The sequence below is a fragment of the Microtus oregoni genome, unplaced genomic scaffold (genome assembly GCF_018167655.1).
Source record: "Microtus oregoni isolate MIOR12 unplaced genomic scaffold, Mior012 000010F_ref0000083, whole genome shotgun sequence".
NCBI classification, from domain to species: Eukaryota; Metazoa; Chordata; class Mammalia; order Rodentia; family Cricetidae; genus Microtus; species Microtus oregoni.
Genome location: NW_024543069.1, coordinates 43,484,484 through 43,503,215, shown reverse-complemented (window position 1 = coordinate 43,503,215; position 18,732 = coordinate 43,484,484). Strand labels below are relative to the sequence as shown.

Here is an 18,732-nt window from a genome sequence, read left to right as displayed (position 1 = left end):
GATAATTTTGAGCATGTTAGTGTACGTCTATAGAAAGGGGATATTAGCTTCTTCCTTCTGTGGATATTGTGCAATGAAATTATACAGTAAGCATAATGCTTCTGGAAGACAGCAGGTCTGAGTGAGCTTCCGTCTCTGCAGGGCAGGTGGCTAAAGGTCCATCCCTTTTCTTTCAGAGCAAGTGGAGTTGCCTGCTGTGGCCTCAGTCAGTGCTTCAGTGATTAAGTCTCCCTCAGATCCTGCCCATGGCTGTGTTCCTCCACCACCACTCCTAATTCCAGCTGCTGCCACGAGGGGCAATAGCACATCTATGGCCAGCAGCGCTCCCAGCCTAGAAAACAAACCTCCACAGGCTATTGTCAAACCACAGATCCTGACTCATGTTATTGAAGGCTTTGTGATTCAGGAGGGATTGGAGCCATTTCCTGTAAGTAGAAAGCTTTTTGTGTTTTAAAAGTTATTATTTTTTTATTTTTATTTTTTTTTCTTTATTTTTTTTTTTTGTTGTTGTTGTTAATTTTTTTTTTTTTGGCGGACAATGAAGGCTGATGAGAAGCCAAGGACAGTGGCACTAGGTTTCGATCCTAATACATGAACTGGCTTTGTGGGAGCCTAGCCTGTTTGGATGCTCACCCTCCTGGACCTGGATAGAAGTGGGAGGACCTTGAACTTCCCGCAGGGCAGGGAATTTAGAAGTTATTTTTAACCATATAACACCATCTTAAAAAAAATTGTCTGCTGCTGTTCTCTAAGAAAATACTTATAGGGGCTGGAGAGGTGGCTCAGCGGTTAGGAGCACTTGCTACTCTCCCAGAGGTCCTGAGTTCAATTCCCAGCAACCATATGGGGGCTCACAATCATCTGTAATGAGATCTGGTGCCCTCGTCTGGCCTGCAGGCAGACATGCAGGCAGAATACTGTATGCATAATAATAAAAAAAAAAATCTTTGGGCTGGAGAGATGGCTCAGTGGTTAAGAGCACTGCCTGCTCTTCCAAAGGTCCTGAGTTCAATTCCCAGCAACCACATGGTGGCTCACAACCATCTGTAGTGAGGTCAGGTGCCCTCTTCTGGCCTGCAGACATACACACAGACAGAATATTGTATACATAATAAATAAATAAATATTTAAAAAAAAGAAAAGAAAATACTTATAATCTTATTTTAAAGGTTGATTTTTTTGAGTATTTTAAAGAATTTTACTCTCTAATATTTTATGTATTTTCCTATATAGGTTCTGAGACATTTTGTATTAACCATTTCTGATCTTAATTTTGCTTATCTGCCTGATGGAGATGCTCTTTGGGTGTGAGAATTAAATATGCTAGCATTATTCTTTGCTGTACCTGGCATTTACTAACCATAGCTATTACTTATTATTGTCATTGTAGTGATAATTACAACTTAACTTTTTCATGTTATAAAAGTAATTCATGCTTTAAAACTTGAACTATCTAGAACAAGTAATAATATCACTGTGCATGTATATTCACGTAATCAAGATTATTATTATGCATACAATTCCTTTTTTACTTCATATATGAGCATTTATTTATCAATAATAACATTTTTGCACATTTTGAAATGTGACATAATCTACCTTATGTACAACCATAATATATAAATCCTCTCAAACACTGTTTTCATCTTATCACTGTTTAAATAGTCTAAGATACAACTTAGTGAAAGGATGCATTTTTAGCATGTTTGAGGTGCTTGTTGATATTTTCAGTACCCCCCACTCATGTGGGGTGGGGAGAAAGATATACATTTTTATGTAAGTTATCCACATTTTAAATAGTTTTTATAGCGTAAATTCCTAAAAGTAGTAGTATTTTGAAACATTATTTTATGGAAAGTTTGTTTCCTCATCTGCTACAAGCATTGCTTAGTAGAATTACTTCTATAAATTTTGCTTGAGGCATATTAAGATACTGAAATAAGTACAGATTTTATTTTATTTTAATTTTTTTTTTGGTTTTTCGAGACAGGGTTTCTCTGTGGTTTTGGAGCCTGTCCTGGAACTAGCTCTTGTAGACCATACTGGTCTCGAACTCACAGAGATCCGCCTGCCTCTGCCTCCCAAGTGCTGGGATTAAAGGCGCGCCACCACCGCCCGGCATAAGTACAGATGTTTTAATTACAAAATTTTGATTCTACTTTAATAGTTTTTTTTAGAAAAGTTATTTTTGGGTATGGTGTTTTGTCTGCATGTGGCTGTGCACCATGTGTGTGCTTATGGCCCTCAGAAAGCAGAAGAGGGCTTAAGACCCTTGAAACTGGAATTACAGGTGGCTGTGAGCCATCATATGGGTGCTGGGAATCAAACCAGGGTCCTTTGGAAAAAGCATCTACGGTACTTAACTGCTGAACATCTCTCCAGCCCCTACAGAAATTTCCAGTAGGCCATGGTTCCCTCCCCCTCTACAACCAGCCTTCTTTCCAGGTTAGCTGAGGGCTTGCCTAAAAAGAATTAGTACATTTTCTTGGTTTAAAATTTTCCTGAAAATATTTCTAAAATAAGGATTCCCGATGCTGAACACAATGACTATTTGTTGTTGATGTTAGTATCTCAGTGTTTGAGGAGCTTGTTTGTCCTGTAATTACAGTGATTAGCTTGCTCAAGATTTAAGTGCTTTGTAAAGAAGTAATCTAGCCAGGCGGTGGTGGTTTACGCCTTTAATCCCAGCACTCAGGAGGCAGAGGCAGACGGATCTCTGTGAGTTTGGTGTCAGCTTGGTCTACAGTCTGAGTTCCAGGACAGCCAAAACCAGAAATAAATTAAAAAGAAGTAATTTAAACTCTCTGAACATTAGTATCCTTATCTATAAAATAAAGTATGAACTTAGGGTATAAGTGTTTGGTACAGTCTTGCTTAGCATGTAGGTGGCCATGACTTTCATCTCTAGCATTTAAAATGTTCATCTTTGTGTGTGTTGCATTTATTATTATTATTATTATTAAGGAAGAACTTGAAAACATGCTTAATCAGATTTTTTCCCTTTTTATTGAAAGTAGCTTTTGCCAGGTGGTGGTTATGAACGCCTTTAATCCAACACTCGGGTGGCAGAGGCAGGCGGATCTCAGTTTGAGGCCAGACTGGTCTACAGAGTGAGTTTCAGGACAGCCAGGGCTACTCAGAGAAACCCTGTCTCAAAAAACAAAATAAAACAAGTAGTTTTTATTTTCACATAATATATTCTAATTATGTTTTCCCTCCCTCTATTTCTCTGTCCCTTCGAACTCCCATCCCATCTAGATCTACCCCCTTTCTGTCTCTCATTAGAAAACAGGCTTCTAAAGGATAATAATAAAATATGATCAGATAAGACAAAAACTAATACATTAGAAGAGGAAAAAGAAACAGAAGAAAAAGAGACCAAGAAAAGACACATGAAACATTTGACACAGAGACCCACTTGTTTGGACACTCAAGAATCCCATTAAAGCACTAAACTGGGAGCCATTTATATATATGCAAAAGATTTGTAGGGTAAAAAGAGACAGAAAAAATATCCATAAATAAAATAAAAATAAAAAATAAGATAATTAAAAAAGTAAGCCCTGATATGATACTCCTAGACAAGGAGCCTCCAGTAATGCTATTGGACGTGTTTTCTGTTGACCTGCAGCCTACATGCAGACTGTTCTCGAGTGGTTTGTTTCTGCAGGGAGACTCCCTTGGAGAGAACTAAACTTTTATTTGCAAGTGGTTATTAGTTAGGGATGAGTGCATGTGTTCACTTCTCCTCTTACCTCTAGGACTCCATTTGGAACAGACTCATGTAGGTCCCGTGCATGCTGCTCCAGTCTGAGTCTTTACAGGCACTGATCCTGTTGATTTGGAGGATCTTGCTTTCTTGGTGTCCTGTCTGTCCTCCATCCCCTCTAACTTATACTCTTTCTGTCTCCTCTTCTGTGGGTTTCCTGAGCCCTGAGGAGGATTTGATGGAGACTCCTTGTTTAGTGTTTGAATGTTACAAGGACTCTCATTCTCAGCGAATTGTCTGACTGCAGGAGGAAACTTCTCCATTGGTGGCTAAGCAAGGCACTTGATCTATGAGTGTCGCAGAATGTCACCAGGAGTCATTTTTATTACTTTATTGCTATTATTATTTTAAGTAGGACAGTAGTGTTTGGTTTTGCCGTAGATTCCTGGGCTTTCTAGTCTCTGGTTCTTGGTCACCCAAGCAGTTGGGTATGGTTCATCTCATGGAGTGGGCCTTAAGTCAAATCAGATAGTGGTTACTCCCATAAGATTTATGGCACTATTGCACTTGCATATCTTGCAGGCAGAATATCATTGTAGATCAAAGGGTTAGTGGCTAGGTCGGTATTTATGTTTCTCCTTTGATATCATGCAGAGTACCCACCCTCCTGTATCAAAAATGCTAGACCATAGGGCTGAATGAGCTCTATGAGACACGAGCTTAACTTCTTCATGTTCAGTGAGTTGTGTAGGTATTGTCTTCAGCACTGGAGCCTTGCTGTTTGTAGAGAGCAGCCTATAGTCTTGGCAGCAGCCTGGTTGTTTGGAATTCCCATGGGACAGCTTTGCCCAACAACTCAAGTAGATGAAACCTAACCCCAGTACTGGAAGCACTGGAAGCTTCATTTGGTGACAAGTTAGGGCTCTGTCTACTTGTTATTTGGTGATTTCTTTTAGATCACCTTCAAGTATGTCTATATTTTAAGAGGCTTCTACTGTATTAGGTTTTCATACTATCCTGTAGGAGGAGGAGGGCCACTTGTCTGTCCTGGCCGCCTGGCTAGCTTACACCCGAAATAACCACATGGAAAAATTTTTTTTTTTTGATTTTTTGAGACAGGGTTTCTCCGTAGCTTTTTGGTTCCTGTCCTAGAACTAGCTCTTGTAGTCCAGGCTAGCCTCAAACTCACAGAGATCTGTCTGCCTCTGCCTCCCGAGTGCTGGGATTAAAGGCGTGCGCCACCACCGCCCGGTTTAACCACATGGAAATTGTATTAATTAAAACACTGCTTGGCCCATTAGCTCTAGTTTGTTATTGGCTAATTCTTACATCTTAATTTAACTCTTTTTCTATTAATCTGTGTATCGCCACGTGGCTGAGGCTTACCGGCAAGATTCTAACTGACGTCTGTCTGAGGAAGAGGATCCATAGCTTCTCTGACTTTGCCCTTCTTCCTCCCAGCATTCAGTTCTGTCCCCCGCCTACCTAAGTTCTGCCCTATCAAGGCAGTTTCTTTATGAAAGCAACACATGAACAGAAGGATCTCCTACACCACTATCCCTCAAATTTTAGTGGTCTCTCCTCATGTTTCCTTCATTGTACCCCTCTCCCTCCACCTCCCCACTTGATTTTCCCATTCCAGTCTCCTGCTCCATCCATCCATAACTATTTATTTTATTTCTTATTCCCCCTCCCCCAGTCCCTTACTCACCTAACCTCTGGGTTCTATGGATTGTAGCTTGCTTATCATTGACTTAACAGCTAATACCCACATAAAATTGAATACATACCATATTTGTCTTTCTGGGTCAGGGTTACCTCACTCAGGATAATATTTTTCCAGTTCCATTTGTTTACATGATGTCTTTTTTTTTTAAAACGGCTAAGTGATATACCATTGTGTAAATAAATGTACATTTTATTTATACATTCATCTTTTGAGGGACATCTAGGTTGTTTTCAGTTCCTGACTATTATGAATAAAGTAGCAGAGGCCATGGTTGAGCAAGTTTCTCTGTGGTAGGATGGAGCATCCTTTGGTTATATGCTCAAGAGTGGTATAGCTGGATCATGAGTAAAGCAGCTCACATCTTCCTGAGGAGTTGCCACATGATTACCATAGTGATTGTACAATGAATGAATGCTTACCTTACTCCACATTTTTGTCAGCACGAGTTGTCATTTGTCTTACTGATCTTAGCCATTCTGATAGGTGTAAGCTGAAATCTGTAAGTAGTTTTGATTTACATTTCCCTGATGACTAAGGATGTTGAGCATTTCTTTAAATGCTTCTCAGCCATTTAGATTTCCTCTTTTGAGAATTCTGTTAAGATCCGTACCCCATGTTTTCTTTTATTGAAATTTGATTTCTTTTTCTCAAATAATATATCCTGATTATGGTTTCCCCTCCCTCTGCTCCTCCCAGTTCCTCCCTACCTCCTCTCCCATCTGGATCAACTCCCTTTCTGTTTCTCACTAGAAAAGAAACAGGCTTCTAAGGGATAATAAATAAAATAAAGTAAAACTCTTACTTCAAAGTTGGACAGGACAAAAGAACAGAAGGAAAAAAGTTCAAGAGAAGGCTCAGGAATCAGAGGCCTACTCATTTGCAAACTCAGGAATCCCATAAGAACACTAAATTGAAGGCCATAAAATAATATGCAGAGAACCTGGTACCGACCTGGAAAGGTGCTTGTTTGCTGCCTCAGTCTCTGAGTTTATGTGACCCTTAAACATGTTGATTTCTAAGGCTTGTTTTCTTGGTGGCCTCAGTCCTCTCTGGCTCTTATACTTTTTCTGCTTCCTTTTCCACAGGGCTCCCTGAACTGTGAAGGGAGGGATTTGATGGAGACATTCCATTTAGGGCTGAATATTCTGAGGTCCCTCTCTGTCTGACTGTGGGTTTCTATATTTATTCTCTGATTATGACTGAGCTAGGCACTGTAGATCTGTACCCATTTTCAAATTGGGTTGTTTTCTTGATATCTAGTTTTTTGAGTTCTTTATATATTTTGGTTTTTTTTCTTTATATATTTTGGATATTAGCCTTCTATTGGATATGTAGTTGGTAAAAATCTTTTCCCATTCTGTGTATAGTCTGCTGCTTTGTTCTATTGATGGTATTTGCTGTGCAGAAGCTTCTGAGTTTCACCAGGTCCCATTTATTAGTTGTTGATCTTAGTGTCTGTGCTAATGGTGTTTTGTTCAGAAAGTCTTCTGTGCCAGTGAATTTAAGGCGGTTCCCCACTTTGTCTATGAGATTCAGTGTATGCAGCTTTATGTTGAGTCTGGTCCATTTGGACTTAAGTTTTGTACAGCGTGATAAGTATGTGTCTATTTGGATTCTTCTACATTCAGCCATCCAATTTGACCAGCACCATTTGTTGAAGATGCTGTCTTTTTTCCAGTGTGTTTTTCTGGCTTCTTAAAAAAAAAAAAAAAATCAGATGTCTATAGGTGTGTGGATTCTCTGCATCTTCAGTTTGATTCCATTGACAGACATGTCTGTTTTTATGCCAATGCCATGCTGTTTTCATTCCTATATAGTTTACAATACAATCTGAGGTCAGGGATGATGAGACCTCCAGAAGTTCTATACTAGTCAGATTGTTTTGCCTATCCTGGTTTTTTTGTTTCCATGAAGCTGAAAATATTCTTTTCAAGATCTGTGAAGAATTGTGTTGGAGTTTTGATGGGGATTGCATTGAATCTGTAGATTAGTTTTGGTAGTAATGAGCATAGGAGATCTTTCCATCTTCTGATATCTTCTTTGATTTTTTTTCTTCAAAGACTTGAAGTTTTTATCATACAAGTCTTTTACTTGCTTGGTTAGAGTTACCCCAAGATACTTTGTATTATTTGTGGCTATTGTAAAAAGTGTTGTTTCCTGGGTTTCTTTCTCAGTCCATTTGTCAGTTTTATTTAGGAGAGTTACTGATTTTTATGAGTTAATTTTATATCCAACTACTTTGCTGAAAGTGTTTATCAGCTGTAGGGAGTTCCCTGGTGGAATTTTTAGGGTCACTTATATATGCTATCATATCATCTGAAAATAAAGATACTTTGACTTCTTCCTTTCCAATTTGTATCTCCTTGATAAGGATTAAATTTGGTTTTATCATAGAATGTCTTACTTTTTCCATCTATGGAAATTGAAAGTTTTAGTCGATATAGTAGTCTGGGCTGGCCATCCATAGTCTCTTAGAGTGAGTAGAACATCTGTTCATGCCCTTCTGGCTCTAAGAGTGTCCATTTAGAAGCCAGCTGTTTTTCTGATAGGTCTACCTTTATATGTTACTTGGTCTTTTCTTTTGCAGCTTCTAATACTTTCTCTTTTCTGTGTATTTAGTGATTATTATGTGCCAAAGAGAATTTGTTTTCTGGTCCAGTCTGTTTGGTGTTTCTGTATTTTTAAAAGCTACCAGCAAGATAGTGCAGCAGGTAAAAGCCATTTCCATGCTAACTTGGCAATCTGACCCACAAAGAGGTAGAAAGAGCATACTTAACCCCATAAATTTGTTCTCTTCTGTCCACATATGTGCTGTGGTACATTCTTACCCTCCCCACATGCGCGAGCTAATGATGGTAAGTTGGGTCTGGTGGCACAGGTCTGTAACCTCAGTTACTTAGGCTGTTGATGTTAGAATTCAAGTTCAAGGCCAGTCTGAGCAAGATTCCCTCTCAAAGTAAATAACACACAGACATTCTGGGCAGTGTGAACTGGGGAAAAGGCATCCCCTGTGTAAGTATGAACACACCACACCCATGACTGTTCCCCAGTCTTCACCACCAAATCATAAGATGTTTGCAGATTCATACAGCCTTGTATTAGAAAGAGCTAGTCTCATGTGTTCAAGCTTTGGGAAAAAGAGATGGTTGCTGAACTGAATAGTACCATGAAAAGTGAAGCTGGACATGGGCATTGCATAGGACTGTAATCCCAGCACTGGACAGAGACTGAGACAAGAGGAGCTACATGGTGAGAGGCTATCTTCAAAGAATTCTGAAGAGGGGCTAGAGAGATGGCTCAGGGGTTAAGAGCCCTGACTGCTGTTTCAGAGGACCCATGTTCAATTCCAAGCACCCACATGGCAGTTTACAACTGTCTGTAACTTCAGTTCCAAGGGACCCAACACCCATGGCAAAACACCAATGCGCATAAACAACAGCAACAACAAAACATTCTAAAGAAACAGATGAGGGTATAGTTAGTGCAAGACCTTGGTTTCAGTTCCCAGAACTGCAAAATAAATCAATCCAAGTAGCAACTGCCTCCCTTTCACTGCTTTCCTATTGTGCAGGATAATTTGATTGCTCCTGTTTTTAATATTATAAATGTAAGGAATCACTAGATTTTAAGACTTTTTTAAAAATCTACTTGCCTAATGCAGCAGTGCATTGTATATGACTGCAGTGTGTATTCTGCTGCTGGCTAGCAGTAGTGCATATGTATAGAACCTTCTACTTGATGATTTGCCCTTAATTATTGGATTTGATGATTGAGTAGTAAGTAAATATCACAACTACCATTCTTTCAGAGGGGTCATTTTAAAAATAGACTCATTTATTGCTGATTAATTTTTAGAGATTATTTCTTTTTATTCTCTTTTCCATTTAAAGGTGAGTCGCTCATCTTTGCTGATAGACCAACCTGTGAAAAAGAGGCCTCTTTTGGATAATCAGGTGGTGAATTCTGTGTGTGTTCAGCCAGAACTACAGAATAACACAAAGCATGCAGATAATTCATCTGACACTGAGATGGAAGACATGATTGCTGAAGGTCTGTGGTTCCCATCAAAGTTTTTCTTTAACTATGACTTTTATTGCTTGAAATAGGATAAACTTTTTATTCTGCATAGGTTTTCACTTGGAAAGAATTTAGTTTTGCTTACATACAGTGAGTATGTGAACACTCTATTAACCAGAATAATGGGTGCGCTAACCACTCTGATAACTCAGTAACTAGGAGAGCAGTAATATTGGTGCTGATTTGTACAGTAGATTTCTAGTGAGGGAAAAGCAATTTAAAAGTTTCTGAATCAGAACAGTCAATTCTTGCTTTTAAAAAGCAGACCTAATAAGTAACAAATGAGTGTTTTACTGAATTTGCTTCAAAATATAGAGCATTTAGGTGTGTGGTTTTAGATTTATTCTTGTGATGGGTGTTATAAACTGGGTATTACAGTTACATTCAGGGTGTTCTCTTCAGCCAATAGATGATAACATTTGTTCTAAGAAAAAAAATACTGTTAATCTCCTTACTGTCCCAGCTCCTTTTCAACTGACTATACTCTAATACCAGATATCCCTTAGAAGTCAAACTGATAAAAATGGTTGAGGTAAACACAAAACTGATGTTCTGTGCCTTTTAGATCACCTATTTATAGTTAGCAAAGCTTGTACTTTTTTTTTTTTTTTTTTTTAATTTTTCGAGACAGGGTTTCTCCGTAGCTTTTGGTTCCTGTCCTGGAACTAGCTCTTGTAGACCAGGCTGGCCTCGAACTCACAGAGATCCGCCTGCCTCTGCCTCCCGAGTGCTGGGATTAAAGGCGTGCGCCACCACCGCCCGGCAAGCTTGTACTTTTTTAAAAATGGGATTCTGAATGTGTGCTTAAAGAAATAACCAATGAAACAAAACTACCTAGCTGTATTGTGTAGGAGTCTTCATAAGAGATTGTTCTTATCATTTGATCATGGCCCTTCAGTTGATGATATTCAGTCTGAAGTGTTTAGTCAGGGGCTTATAATAGTAAACTCATTAACATCTTTGTCTTTGTAATTATCCTTAGGATCTCTAAAATTAATTTATTCTTTTGCAAATACTCATTTAATTTATGTTTCTTTATTGTGTTTTTTTTATTTATTTTTATTTCACGTGTATTGGTGTTTTGCCTCCATGTATGTCTATATGAGAGCGTCAAATCTCCTGTTAGAGAAGGTTGTGAGCTGTCATGTGGGTGCTGGGAATTGAACTTGGGTCCTCTGGAAGAGCAGCCAGTGCTCTTACCTACTGAGCTATCACCCCAGCCCCTTATTGGGTGTTTTTACACAATGTTAAATTTACCAAAGTGGCATGTTGGTAAGTAAAACCGTCATCCTTCAGATTCTTAGAGGGTGGCACCTGCCGTTGGTAGTGTTTTATAAGCTGTTGTGAAGTAGTCAACATTTTTACTTCTTATTTGAACCACCAAGCCTGTAATAGTATAACATTTGACTTTTACTAATGTTTGGTTATTTTGAGCTCAGTTTCATTTTTTTTCTGTGTAGAAGATTCCTAACCATGAAGCACTCTAAACATGCATTCAGTTAGAGAGAGCTGTGTGCTCTTCCCTTATCCCTAGGTCCATTGCTATGAACGGTCTCATGTCATGCATCGTTTTGTTTGCTTCTCTCCCAAACTTCCCTTTGCTGCCTTTCTTTCCTACTTCTCCTCCATCCTTTCCTCCCCCTTTATGAAAGTTGTAGCCATTTTATTTCACTGATATAGTATGTATCTCTTAAAAGCAGATATTTTCTTACATAATTAAATGACAAAATTAATAATTCTTTGGTGTAATACCTGATCCATATTCAGATTTTCTTAGTTATTTGAAGCATATTCTTTCACAGTCATCTGATTAGCATCAGGATCCAAACAAGGTCACCATGGTGACTTTCATTATTAGAATTTAATTTTATTTATTTTAATTCTCAAATACATGTTTTTAATTAGTTGATTATATGTGAGGACATTTCATATTTTAGATGAAAAGTAGTGAAGATGAATGTTTAGGTTTTCTTTTTTCTTCTTTTGCTTGTATCTGTAAGAAGTATATAAATGAAAGTTCTGGGCTAAAATGTGTTTGTCATGTCAACCCTGCTGAATAGACAGAAGGAGCATGGACTTCTGGGAAGTTTTAGAACATGTTTCATGATATTTGTAGTTTATAAAATATAATGGGCAACATATAGCATTGCTAGTGTGCCTGCATATGAAAGGTATGTACAGAAAGACATGAAAGCATACCCTCCTTCCCATAAGGAACTGTTTGTTTTGTTGGAGATTAGGGAATCTCCATTCCAGAGCAGCAAATGTTAGATTTCGATAACAAGAAGACAGAACTAGCTGAAGTTATTTTCAGCTTGGTGAATTTCTTAAGAGTTTGATCTCTGTTTTATGTTAAACGAGACAAGGAGCAAGCCTAGATCTAAGATAACAGGCAGGAAAAACAGTTCTGATCAGGATGTGAACAGATGTACAGAGGATGTAGGAGCACATCGAAATTCACCACGCTGTAAATAACAGAAGGACCCTGGGTGAAGACCTCGGGCTTGAGGGGATTTTATGGATGAAGACCTAGGACTTGGGGGGTTTATTCAAGTTTTTGTGGCAGTTGTAATAAACTGAAAAGGGTTTAGCTTTGTGCTGGTCATCTCTGTTGGATGTATTAGAGGTCTGGCATATGACTGACACCTGCAGTCTTAAGTGGGGAGAGGAAGGGGCGGACTAAAGGGAGACAGGACAAGATGCTACAGAAGGAGAAGAAAATCTAAAGATGGCTAATATATTTCAGAGTAGAGAACTATATTACACAGTGCCGGGTGGTGGTGGTGCATTCCTTTAGTCCCAGCACTCGGGAGGCAGAGGCAGGCAGATCTCCGTGAGTTCCAGTCCAGCCCGGTCTACAGATCTAGTTCTAAGACAGCCAGGGCTACCAAAGAAATCCCCCTGTCTTGAAAAACCAAACCAAAACAAACAAGCTAACATTTTTTTTTTATTGATTTTTATTGAGCTCTATTTTTCTCTGCTCTCCTCCCTGCCTCTCCCCTTCCCTTCAACCCTCTCCCAAGGTCCCCAAGCTCCCAATTTACTCAGGAGATCTTGTCTTTTTCTACAAGCTAACATTTTAAGTCTTTCATAGTTTTAATTTTCCAAGGCCATTTTATAATTTCGGCATTTTTTATTGTATAAACCAGTATTCATGCAATAAAATTTAGAGTAAAATGGTGTGATCATTTACTTTGTGGCTGTGTTTTTTTTTTGTGAATAATTTCAGTTTAAAAACCACCCATTTTTAAGATAAGCAAACTATTAAATTCATGGTATGTACCATTTGCTTCTCTGCTACTGTGATAACCTTGGCCAAAGCCAGCTTGGCAGGGGAAGGGTTATTTCAGCCCATTATCAAAGGAAGCCGAGGCAGGACCTGAATCAGAAACCATGAAGGAACACTGCTTACTGACTTGCTCAGCTTGCTGATTTGTACAAAACCCAGGAGTGGCACTGCCCACTGTTGGCCCACCTCAATCTTTTATTTAAAAAAAAAAAAAGCTCCAAAGACATGCCCATAGGCCAACTGCTGGAGGTGATTCCCCATTTGAGTTCCTTCTGGTTGACAAAAAAATCAGTACAGTTAATGCAAACACTTTTAAACTTTAACCTTTCCTTTCTTGTGCACCTCAAGATCCCATATTAGTATCACAATATGAAACGTATTCCCACTTTTATGTGTGAGTGCTCTGTCTTCATGTACACCAGAAGAGGGCATCAGATCCCTTGTAGATGAGTGTGAGCCACTATGTGGGTGCTGGGAATTCAACTCAGGATCTCTGGAAGAGAAGCCATCTCTCAGCCCCAGTACTCTTAGTCCTTACGTGGAAACTGTGAAGTGGAGCAGACATCCATGTAATAGTTACTTCAGCTCTTTGGGAAAGGTCATGAAGATTGAGCTGTTTACTTTAGGTGCCTGAAGGAAGAGGTAATAGTGAAGGAGAGGGTTTTAAAAAGGTTGGGGTTGGGGTTAGGACTAGCATTCTTACTCAGCAGGGAGCACCCTAGAAAATGCACCAGTAGTTGGACATTATGACACTGTTTGAGATTTTAAAAGCAGAATTAATTTTATTTAATACTAAAAGGAACTGTTTTATAAATTGACAGTATATCTTTATAAAATTAGTCATACACTGCACATAATATTTTACTTTTTTTTTTTTTTTTTTCGAGACAGGGTTTCTCTGTAGCTTTGGAGCCTGTCCTGGAACTCCCTTGGTAGACCAGGCTGGCCTCGAACTCACAGAGATCCGCCTGTCTCTGCCTCCCAAGTGCTGGGATTACAGGAGTGCGCCACCACCGCCCGGCAGCACATAATATTTTATATGTCTTACTAAAATCAAACATACAGAAGTGTCTCCATTTTGAAACCAGTCTCCTCTCCATAGGAATTTAAAGGGTTTCTCTGCTGTCACCAAATTCATATGTCACATTCTGCCTTTTGAAATTGTTTCTTTCTAGTGGACCATGAGTACATGGCCCTCATTTCATTTCTCAGTGTTTGTAACTCATACATTGCTGTTTGTACATTCTAGACATGCTGAATTCTTAGCAAAACTAGCCTATGCTTATTTGTATAGATGAATTTATTGTATAGAAAAAAAAAACATCATTCTTATGTAGAAACAAGGAATTAGTAGGAGCCCAGCCAGAGTAGCTCTGGATCCAAAGAAGGTGAAGAAATCTTGATCTGACAATGTTGTGTAACTAAAATTAGAGGCTGAAAGAAATTTTGACCACTCAGAGTTTTGGCTTTTCCCTTCTTTTTTTAGAGACATTAGAAGAAATGGATAGTGAATTGCTTAAGTGTGAATTCTGTGGAAAAATGGGATATCCTAATGAATTTTTACGGTCAAAACGATTCTGTACCATGTCATGTGCCAAAAGGTATGTTGGTGTTCTTGGATTTGTTTATGAGAACCAGTAACTTTTGCAAAAACGTCAAGACGTGGTTATAGATGAGCTTTGGTAGGAATTAGCTATGGTAACAACGGGGAAGGTTAGGTCAGCAGCCACTTACTCTGTGTCTCGTTACTAGAATTTACTAAGTAAATTTTATGTACTAATAATGCAGTTTCATAGTGAATACTCATGAAGCATCAGTCATCTGGTACAAGGATATGCTTTGGAGAATCTCTCCTATAGCATATGTAAGTATATGATAGAATATTAATTTTTGTGTTTTAAAAATCATAACTAATTAATTACTAATTAATTTTGAAATTAATTTTTTTATGTAGGGTCTTGTATTATAGCCCTGGCTGACCTGAATTGACTGTATAGACCAGGCTGGTTTCCAACGTTCTATGGCCCTCCTGTTTCTGCTTCCCAAGTGCTGGGATCATAGCCATGTACCACCATCCCAGATAGAACCCTGGTCTGTAAAGATTAATACAGGTCATAGCAATGTACCACCATACCAGATAGAACACTAGTCTATAAAGATTAATACGGGGCCTGGAGAGATGGCTTAGCAGCTACAAATACCAGATGCTCTTTTGGAAGACCTGGGGGGTATGCTTAGGTTAATTATTTTGAAATTTATATTCTCTTAAGAAGTCAGTGATTTTCTTGTTTGACCATACCATTTTGTATACTTGTCACAGAACTACCTTTAGTGAGAATAATAAAAGTAAATTTCTATCAAAAGTGGACTCATTGCTTCAGTTCATTACTCAAATGTTTATTCATGATTAGTAGTAAGTCTATAAGATTATGTAGGATTTATGCTCTAACTTGAATTTCACTTTGCATGAAACACATGAAAGAACAGCAAATTTCTGTTGCTGGTCAAAACCACTTACAAATTGTGAAATGGTCTGTCTTTCAGGGTATTCTGAACCTCTTGGATGTTTAGAAGTATACCAGGATATTTAACACTGTCTGCCACTCCCTTTCCCAGACAGGGACTACTTCATATGAACCTCTTTCAGTCAGGGACCCTAGCACAGTGAAGCCTGGCTGACAGAGCAAGGAAGAGAGGAAGAGTCAGGTCAGGGAAGTGCTTGGCTGTCATTCTTGGAGAGCTAAATATATAAGGATTAATTGCCAGGCACAAGACTAGTTCTCTCCTTTCTTCAGTAGTAAGTTTTGTCACCTGATATGTTAGTTATATCAGAACGTCACTTTGCTGAGCCCACAGATAAACCCATAGGAACACAGCAGGACTTCTTCAGTTATTTCAGTGGCTCTCAGGGACATTTGCATCTTTAGAGAACAAATAGTCTATTATTTCTCAGAGTTTTCCTTACTTCCATCTCTGATATTTTCATAAAACATAGGTAAACAAAATTACATATATTATTCTAGAATAGTTATCAGTAACAAAATTAATATGTGTATTTTGCCTCTAAAAATATATGTGCACTTTGTGTGTGCCTGATAGAGAAGCCAGAAGAGGGCATTGGAGCCCCTAGACTTGGGGGTTCAGGCAGTTGTGGTCTTTCATTGTGTGCTAAGAACCAAACCCTAGTGTCCACATGTGTAGATATGTCTGCATACATAATGTACTCTAGTACCTGCATATACATTAAAAGCAAAAGACAAAGCAAAACTCCAAATATATTACTTGTCAAATAGTTTAAATAAGCTCTGGAAATATTTATTACAAAGTATCTCTTCTGGAACCATGAATTTTCTTGCTATGTTGCAAGTTATCTTCTGCATTTTGCAGGTTTTTCATTATTTTTCTATAATCAGGAGAAAATACCATTACCTTGTTATAGGTATCCAGTATTATGTTGAGAGATATTTTATAATATACACAGAGGCTATTTTTGACCTGTAGGTTAAATTAATCCATTCAATAAGATAGCTGTACTTTGTGAGATATTATAGTCCTTAATAATTGTCTAGTACTTTCTATGTCACAATTGTACTTTAAAATTACAGTTAGATTCTAAATTGGTTGTTCCATATTTTGCTTGATTTTTCTTTCTTGAATTTCTTAGGTACAATGTTAGCTGTTCTAAAAAATTTGCACTTAGTCGTTGGAATCGTAAGCCTGATAATCAAAGTCTTGGGCATCGGGGCCGTCGTCCAAGTGGCCCTGAAGGAACAGCAAGAGAACATATCCTTAGGCAGGTCTGTAGAAAGCTTGCTTCAATGTACAATGTCCTTTTCAGAAATGCAAGGGAAGTGCAATGCTGTATTTTACTTTACTGCATTTTCCAGCTTCCAATTACTTATCCATCTGCAGAAGAAGACTTGGCTTCTCATGAGGATTCTGTGCCTTCTGCCATGACAACTCGTCTGCGCAGGCAGAGTGAGCGGGAAAGAGAACGCGAGCTGCGTGATGTGAGGATGAGGAAAATGCCTGAGAACAGTGACTTGCTTCCAGTTTCACAGACAGAGCCCTCTATATGGACAGTCGATGATGTCTGGGCCTTCATCCATTCTTTGCCTGGTATGTGACTCCCTTAGCCTGGATGCTTTCCTTGTGCCTTCACAGGAAAGTGACATTATGTCCATCCACAGCTTTGGCATTCAAGGCTAGAGAAACTGTGCATTTGCTATTGAAATGTGACCTGCTCCCTCTTACCTATCCTCAGAATGAGGACACTCCTTCATGCCCCCAAATGAGTGAAAAACGGACTGACTAGTCCTGCCATTGCTCTGGTGCCCAGTCGGTGAATAGTAAGGTGCTCTCTTCTCTGTCCTGATCTCTGAGGGCAGGAGAGTGAATCAGACACTTCTCCCCTTCTGCTTGTCTATTTTCTAATCATTTTCCTTTTCATTTCCTCAGCCGATTCTTTTAGAAACTGAAACAAGAAAGACGTGCATATATTTTTGAAAGCTAATTCACACTGTAGAGTAGGACAAACTTGATTCCTTTGTAAAAACGTGACATCCGTTCTAATGCTGAGGGTAACTTCTTATGTCTGCCTGCTCTCTGATACTTACCCACTAGCTTCAGCTTCCCCTCCCCCTCTTTTGGGTTTTTGAGACAGGGTTTCACTGTGTAGCTCTGGCTGTTCTAGAACTCACTCTATAGGCCAAGCTGGCCTCGAACTCTCAGAGATCCATCTGTCTGTCTCTGCCTCCCGAGTGCTGGGATGAAAGGCGTGCCCCACTACCACCCGGCTAGACTTTCTTGTTTTACTGAGTTCATTTGCATTTAATATCATTACATATCATTAAGAAGAGACAGCGTTGATTGGTTCTATTTAGGCCGTCCTCCCTCCCTCCCTTCCTTGCTGATGAAATGGGAGTATTTATGAATTGCTTTAACCAACCAAATAATCCTATTTGTGCAGTCAGTTACTGCCTTTCCAAAAGTTTATCTTAGAGTAGCTTAGGGTAAATCTTACACTAGGAAAATGTGTTTCGCTTTCTGCCTCTCTGGCATTTATAAATATCTTTCTGAGCTCCTTCAGGCTGTTTCCTTTTCCTGAGTATTTTTACAAGCTTTTCTTATAGTGGGAACAAGCGTATACATTTTGTGATGTCTTACATTTTCTTTCCAGATAGGATGAGCTTCCTTGTAGTCAGGGCCCCTGTATTTTCACTCCTGGGTTTCTGTTATTTTTGTGTGTTATCGTGTTATTAAGTACTCAGTGGGTCTATGTTAAAGCACCCAGGTAGGAGATTCAGTCTCAGAGCTGTTAGGGTGAGAAGTACCATGAACTTGTGGGCACAGAGCCCTTCTGGTTAACCAGTTGCAGGCTATCTTCTGTACTGTCCTTTAGTGAACTGCCCTTTTGGAAAGACTGTTCTATGCTGATCTGTGAATCCATAGATTGGATTTCTCTTTAGGAATGTAAAGTAGGAATTTTTTTTTTAAAGTATAACTCTTTCTGTATATGTCTTTGGGGACATGTTTATACAGCAGTATTGAGTGGACATGTTTATACAGCAGTATTGACTGGCACTTGGTGTCTTTCCTGCAACTTTAGTGAGGTCAGTTTGTGCATAGAATGTTTTGATTTAGATTTCAAAGTGGGAGAATTGATTGTGGACACTGGAAAATTCAGGTGGGACACGAGCAGGGCCAGTGTGTTACCTAGAGCTGTTTACTCGGTCACGAGGTGCCTCCTTTGTGTGTAATGTACTCAGTGCTTGGCCTCAGGGTGTTGGGCTCTCACAGAACTTTTACTCTGACTATCTTGAATACTTAAAAAACCATCTTGTTTTTCCTCAGTGAGTTTCTAGATGTGTGCTTGTCTCCTTTCTATAAGTCACTTTATATTTTTTTCATTTCTGTGCTAATGATACT

General features: G+C 38.9%; 1 protein-coding gene across 8 annotated transcripts in view; it reads left to right on the top strand.

Annotated features, from left to right (window-relative positions):
- Phc3 (polyhomeotic homolog 3) overlaps window positions 1–18,732 on the top strand; it is a 75,350-nt gene that overhangs the window by 45,384 nt on the left and 11,234 nt on the right. For 4 of the 8 annotated variants that reach the window (XM_041659321.1, XM_041659319.1, XM_041659316.1 and 1 more), the window contains 4 exons: window positions 177–427; window positions 9,329–9,488; window positions 14,291–14,405; window positions 16,469–16,923. In XM_041659321.1, coding sequence (XP_041515255.1) covers window positions 177–427; window positions 9,329–9,488; window positions 14,291–14,405; window positions 16,469–16,923 — 981 coding nt within the window. Of the gene's footprint in view, window positions 1–176; window positions 428–9,328; window positions 9,489–14,290; window positions 14,406–16,468; window positions 16,924–18,732 lie in introns of those variants that run through there. The other 4 variants (XM_041659323.1, XM_041659322.1, XM_041659320.1 and 1 more) reach the window with 2 other exon arrangements.